The 6852-nt window shown below is 46.5% G+C and overlaps 2 protein-coding genes across 2 annotated transcripts; one reads left to right on the forward strand and one right to left on the reverse strand.

Annotated features, from left to right (window-relative positions):
• Nucleotides 1-376: 376 nt before the first annotated feature.
• LOC109757052 (uncharacterized) lies at nt 377-1533 on the reverse strand. The gene has a single exon (XM_020315870.3). It carries the CDS (start codon nt 1443-1445, stop codon nt 504-506), a length of 942 nt encoding a protein of 313 aa, XP_020171459.1. The 5' UTR covers nt 1446-1533; the 3' UTR covers nt 377-503.
• Nucleotides 1534-1751: 218 nt separating this feature from the next.
• LOC109757053 (signaling peptide TAXIMIN 2) lies at nt 1752-2603 on the forward strand. The gene is made up of 2 exons (XM_020315872.3): nt 1752-2092; nt 2221-2603. Exons 1-2 carry the CDS (start codon nt 1965-1967, stop codon nt 2342-2344), a joined length of 252 nt encoding a protein of 83 aa, XP_020171461.1. The 5' UTR covers nt 1752-1964; the 3' UTR covers nt 2345-2603.
• The last annotated feature ends 4249 nt before the right edge of the window (nt 2604-6852 follow it).

A 6852-nucleotide genomic window follows, 5' to 3' on the forward strand; every position in this document is an offset into this window, starting at 1 on the left:
GAAGAGCCTCTGACATGACACATGTTATGTCTTGGTGGCATGCTGCCACAATAGAACCCCTCGGTGATGAAATATATGTTTTTGTATGTGGTATAACACCATGCCGCCCGTCAAGGCCGGATGAATGAGCTCGACTAGCTCTTGTCCGGACAAAATAAATAAAGGATAAATTATAAATGCTTGTTGATGTTGAACTAAGAAATATTGATGTTCATAATTATCACTCTTCTGCATTATTTATTTTCACTTGTCTAGTGGCTTCATTGTTCATTTAACACTTTTGAAGATCTATATGAAAACGAACATGCGACTAATAATGTCTGATTCTAGATTGCCCTATTCTGCATATAATAAAAAAAATTGCGAACGCTGCATATAGTAAAATAAAGAAAATAAAATTACTATTTGAAGAGTCGGTACATTGTTCGTTTCATCAAACATTGTAGTCAACGCGCCGTATTATGCTAGTCGATATAGAATCTCAGACTCATGTCGTGGCTCATTCAGTTGCTACACACTAACAGCACACGGCTCCCATTGACGCACGCAAAGAAGCACTTCCCCTGCATCGGTCCTGGCACCGACACCACACCTCCTCTGGTCGCCACCCGCTGGCCGCAGTAGCAGAAGCACGTCACAGACGAGCCACCGCAGGTGCTTATGTGAGGCGGCGGCGGCTGCTGCTGCTGCTGGATGGGCGGCGGCGCCAGTGCTGAGGAGCCACGGCAAGGGCTTATGTGAGGCGGCTGCTGCTGGATCGGCCGTGGCAGCGCCAGCGAGCCGGTAATGCTCATCTTGACCCCGCGCAGCATGAGCTCGACAAGAAGCCGCGCCGTGTTGCGCGCGTCGTCCAGCTCGCAGTGCAGGCGGCCCTCCCAGTCCAGTCCCGCCGCCCGGACCGCCTCCTGCAGGTTGACCCGCCCTCCGCCGCCGAGCGCCGCCTGGAAGGGAGCCCTCAGGTTGATCCAGCGATCGAAGTAGGAGGGCTTCTCGATGCCCTTGAAGCGGCACTCAAACTCGAGCATGGTGCGGCAATCCCAGTCTCCCCACGTAACGACGGCCAAGCGGCCGCCACATCGCTTGGTCCCTACCCCCGTGGTCGCCGCCTCCAGCCAAGCGTCGTGCAGCCGGAGGGCCTGGCCGAGGTCCACGCCGCCGTCGACGTCCTCCTGCCGGATACCCGTGAGGTCCCTGCAGAACTGGGTGAGCACGGGGTGGTGCTTCGGGCGGATGTAGCGGCGAAACGCGGACTCGAGGCGGCCTGTGGCGGCGTCGACGAGGACGGCGGGGAACTCGATGATCTCCTGCGGGTAGATCCGCGCGTCTTTCTGGCACGTCGCCTCGAAGTCCACCACCAAGAAGAAATCGAAGTCTTGCTGCAGCTCATGGCCCTGCCCCTGTGCGTACGGCACTGTGCGCGCCGCCATGATCGGCGCCATCGCCATGTAAGCTGCGTGCTCTGAGCAGGAGCGGATCGCCTCGCAAACTCCAGACCGGGAAAACTCGGGATTGAATCAGTGTGAGCAAGCGAAAACCAGGGCGGCGATCTCCGCCTCTTAAAGCCACGGCACCGGAGCAAACACTGTAGGAGGCGAAATCGGATTCATCTTCGTAATCGTTGGCGCAGGCGCATCCGGATCCCGGGCGGACGTGGCAACCGACCTCATGACGAGCTTCTACGCTTTGGTAAGAACAGTTAACCAAAACATACCAAAGGCTGTGGTTGGCGGGTGAAAAAAGGACTGCCACGCACGCTGCCCGTTCGGTTCCGCTCCACTCTCCGGAGTGGAGTTCCCCCGCCCCGCACGTACTCTCGGTGCTGGCAGTTCGAGTTCAATCCACAGCGTTATTTACCAACCGTTTGGTTTCGATTTCGGACATAGTTCCAAACTTCCAAATTCGCACACGCACCCACGTAGGACGCTGCGGAAGAACAACCGGCTGGAGGAGCCGGAGATCGATCGATGGGGGCGGACGATGGTCGCGACGACGACGGCTGGCAGTGCCGGCCGCTGGGGCTCCTGATCGGCCTGCCGTTCGCCGGCCTCGCGCTAGTGCTCTCGCTCGCCGGCGCCGTCGTCTGGATCCTCGGGTGCGCGCGCGTCTCTTCCTGGCTGCTCCCTCATGCATGCCAACCTGAACGCCTGGGTGCTTGCGACTTTGGCTTAGACTTTGGTTTCTCTGCTTCGGCTCTGTCTCTGAACTTTTTTCAATTGGTAGGTCGGCGCTGAGCTGCGTGTGCCCGTGCTGCGTGTGCTGCGCGGCGGCGGCGAACCTGGCGGTGGGCCTCGTCCAGATGCCCGTCAAGGTCATCCGCTGGTTCATCAGGCAGATCCCCTGCTAGGCTGCTCAATTGTCCTTCTGGAGTAGGAAATGTTGTTATCTTGTTTTCAGTTTTATGCATGCTTGCTGAACGAGAGGCCAGAAATATGATATGATCGTGTTTCTGCTTGCCACGTCTCACAACTTCATATGTATCTGCCTTGAACATGTTCTTTCTCGAGACAGTTTAGGACGATGCTTTTCTTGACCCTGACACAACTTCATATGTATCTACCTTGAAAAATCGATGACTATGTTCTGTAGATATGAATCTGGATGGTTAAAAGGGGAAACGAACGATTGCAAAAGTTAACATGAGCTCCGGTCTTTTAGGGTGCAACACATTTGTAGTCTTAGCATCTACAACCGGACCTCTCAAACGTCTAATCAAACAACCTGGTCACTGTCCGGACGGGTGTGAGGAGGAAAAAAGTCACCCAACCACAACCCTCACTTTGTCCAGACATGTCTGACAAGTCCACAAATCCCTATATCCAACTCATATGTGGGGAGTATATGGAGATGTTCGGGCAGCCCTCCATGTAGGATGCAGCCTACCTCAGACCACCTTTTCTCTTTCGATCTTCATGCTCATCAATCATATGCATTTGACTGGACAATTTGAAAGGATGTAGGGGACATGATTGCATGCGTGCACAAATGAAGACTCAAACGGACACGCCCAGTCACTGGCCGGGCACATCCACGGATGTTTGGGGGATCAAAATTAGCCAATCCCGATTATAGATGCTTTGACAAGTTGTGAGTCGGCCTCTGGAGGTCCACCTTGACAAGGCGGTGCTAATGAAATTACTTGGAAGCTATTCAGCATAGAAGGCCCGGCTGAGGATTTGGCGGCCTCTCACATGAAGCTGGCTGTTTGGAACAACCGGGAACCATGGAAGCACAAAATTTTCGCATGACCTATTGTCCAGCACTTGGTCTAGATGACCGACATGTTGCAAAGGAGAGGATGGCCAAATTGAGGGCTACCCAAGTTATGCAAAAGAGAGTCGGAGACTGCGACTCATATCATTTTTAGTGCAGATACACCCGGCGCATTCATGTGGAGATCAAAGCTCGGATGGGGTTCATTCAGGTTAACCCCGGTGCATGGACAACTGCTACTTCTTGAGCTTGCGTTGGTTTTTTCCTTGAAGAGGAAAGGGTGATCCAGCAAAATTGAGATAAGTATTTCCCTCAGTTAAGAACCAATGTATCAATCCAGAAGGAGATAAAAGCAAGTCCCCAATCTATGCACCTGCATAAACAATCAAACACCTGCACCCAACACGATAAAGGGGGTTGTCAATCCCTTCACGATCACTTGCAAAGGATAGATATAAGAGATTACTAAAACATAAAACAAAATAAAAATAAATAAATTGCAGCAAGATATTTTTGGTATTTTTGGTTTATAGATCTGAAAATATATGATGGAAAATAGACCCGGGGGCCATAGGTTTCACTACAGGCTTCTCTCTTGAAGGAAAATAATACGGTGGGTGGACAAATTACTGTCGAGCAATTGATAGAAAAGCGCAAAGTTATGACGATATCCAAGGCAATTATTCTGAATACATGCATCACGTCCGTGTCAAGTAGACCGACTCGTGCCTGCATCTATTACTATTATTCCACACATCGACCGCTATCCAGCATGCATTTAGAGTATTAAGTTCATAAGAATGGAGTAATGCCTTAAGCAAGATGACATGATGTAGAGGGATAAACTCAAGCAATATGATGAAACCCCCATATTTTTACCCTTGATGGCAACAATACAAATACGTGCCTCGCTACCCCTACTTTGTCACTGGCTGAGGACACCGCAAGATTGAACCCAAAACTAAGCACCTCTCCCATTGCAAGAAAAACCAATCTAGTTGGCCAAACCAAACCGATAATTCGAAGAGAAATACAAAGATATCAAATCATGCATATAAGAATTCAGAGAAGATTCAAATAATATTCATAGATAAGCTGATCATAAATCCACAATTCATCGATCTTGACAAACACACCGCGAAAGAAGATTACATCGGATAGATCTCCAAGAACATCGAGGAGAACATGGTATTGAGGATCAAAGAGAGAGAGAGAGAGAGAGAGAGAGAGAGAGAGAGAGAGAAAGTCATCTAGCTACTGGGCTCTGGGTTAATAAGTTAGTCCCAAAAATAATATAAAATAGCATATTAATGCATATAAAACATGCAAAACAGATAATATAATAGCATGGAACAATAAAAAATTATAGATACATTGAAGACGTATCAACAACTTCGAATCCGTTGGTGGGAGCACACGATGAACGTCCACACCAATGTTAAGAAAGGCATCGCTTCCCTTGTCATGTTGTTATCGTGGGAGATTTGGAATGAGAGAACTGCAAGGTTTTGTAGGAAGGTGTCAAGGCCGGGGCAATGCTTTGGGGGTTGGTGGGTGCCAAGCGTTTGAGTTCTTTAATGTCACGAGAGTAGCTCCCGGCCGTCTTTTTGTCGGTCTTTGTTATATCTCTAAACCTCTCTTAATCAATGTGTTGAGGCAAAGCTTTTGTCTTCGTCTCGAAGAAAAAGGAGCATGGCTATTTGGCTCCCGGGAGCATTTGCTCCCAGGAGAACGGTACCTTAAAAAAGTGGTAAAATGTTTTTTTAATTCTGATTTTTTAATGGATGTTTGTGTTATTGTCACAAGCAGGCTTACCAATTTTCATGCGAAATGGAGCAGTAGTGTTTCGTCGGTGAAAAAGAAACAAACTTAGGATGACATTTTTGGATAACATTTGGTGCTCAATTTGTTTTTTTTTCACAGGCCAAAATGTTTAACCTTTTGCCTAAAACTTTGCAAGTAGCATTTGAATGTGATTATAAATACATGAAAATTTTATTGGACTTTTTTTACATTTTAAAAATCATTTTTTTGCACACAGGAGCGCATGCTCCCGGGAGCCAAATTGGATTTCCGATGAGTAAGGCCCTTTTGGAACAACGATATTTCACATGAATTTAATATGAATAGAATCGTATATGAAACTTTTCAGTGGTGCCCTTTGGATTGTATACTTCAGGTTTTCAATTTACCTTGTCTTCTGTCTCTCCCCACGAAAACATTTCGTACGAAATTCATGTGGAACATCCTAGCAAATATAGTGTACAATTTATGTGGTTCTAGGTTCGTAGGAATCTATAGAACACAACATCCAATTCCTGTATTTTTTCCATTGTTGTGTTTTTCTACCATGCATTCCAGACATGCCAAACTGTACATGGAAACATATTCACTGTTACAAAATAGTCTGGACAAGACCATTCTTTTCTTTCACTAAGAGCAACGTCTGATATATTTTTGTTAGTTTGTTGGTAAAATTATGGCTCCTATTTGATTGGCAAGAATTCTAGAATGCGTGAATAGGAAAAACACATGAATGGAGTGGCATGCCATTTTCATTCCTACAGGATTGACATGGACGTTTGATTGCACGTGTGAAAACGTAGGATTCTTTACAAGAGGATGGAGTGGATGGAACTTTTCCTATAAAAACTAGTACAAACGAATCATAATGAAAAAAGTTCTATGATTGTAGTTCTATGAATCAAACAAGCAATGTAGGTATGTGAATTAACAAGTTTTTTGGCTCCTTAAACTCGTGCTCATTAAGGCTCGGCTCCTTAAGCTTTTAAAAAACATGATCATCTATGTCAACTTGTTAAGCTTGTGAGTGCTCATTAACAGACTATCATGTCCTATGGCTTACAGAAGATTGAATAAATGGTTGAGGTATCACGAAAATGTTGTCACATAAGATAAGAACATATGTTGAGCTATAGCAATGAGATTAACAAGTTGCTCGTGAAACTCATCAGGTTGTTCATTGAGCTCGTTAGGTTTAAGGAGCTAAAATAAGTGATTGGTTATGTACATTAAGAAGTAAGCTACGTGTAGGGGGGTCCTAGAGATTAGAATCCTCAAAACAATCACAGAAGCCCTTAGCCATGTCAACAACCAACAACTATCATTCAACTACTTCAACAAAGTGTATCTAGTTTGTCAAATATGAGGTGAAAATACAAAAACTTACTCTGTCATTCTACCTTGGAACTTGTGCAAGGATTGTTGCTTCATCTACATACAACCTCTTTCGACTTACTTATTCTATGTCACATCATCTTCTGATCATTTTTTCCTACGCCTCTCACGACGGTGGTGACGGCTAAGAACTCTATACCCTCAAGATATGCTAACAAGCCTATGGATTCTCCTCTTCCAAGTCTGTCGCAACAACGACAGGTGGCGGGAAGGGAATTTCGGCATCTCTGTTTCAGCTAGTAGTGTAGGTTAGTTTTTTCCCTCTCGTAGGGGCGGTGCGACATCCATGAGTTGATCTTCCAGGTGCTATCCTCCTCGTGTTTGTCTGTCGGGGTGAAGTCGACATAGTTTGAGTGTAGATTCCCGCCATATCCTTTGGGCAGCGAGGTTAGTGTTTCTCACCATGCGTTCACGGCGATGAGATTTGCGGTAGGCGCTTTAGAT

Source organism: Aegilops tauschii, chromosome 3, assembly GCF_002575655.3.
Source record: "Aegilops tauschii subsp. strangulata cultivar AL8/78 chromosome 3, Aet v6.0, whole genome shotgun sequence".
Taxonomy (NCBI): Eukaryota; Viridiplantae; Streptophyta; class Magnoliopsida; order Poales; family Poaceae; genus Aegilops; species Aegilops tauschii.

What these genes read in the sequence shown, in the direction of transcription:
- LOC109757052 (XM_020315870.3), bottom strand. Translation starts at nt 1,445, where the DNA reads ATGGCGATGGCGCCGATCATGGCGGCGCGCACAGTGCCGTACGCACAG.
- LOC109757053 (XM_020315872.3), top strand. Translation starts at nt 1,965, where the DNA reads ATGGGGGCGGACGATGGTCGCGACGACGACGGCTGGCAGTGCCGGCCG. An exon ending in GCCGTCGTCTGGATCCTCGG is followed by an intron (nt 2,093 to 2,220) that starts GTGCGCGCGCGT and finishes TTCAATTGGTAG; the next exon opens with GTCGGCGCTGAGCTGCGTGT.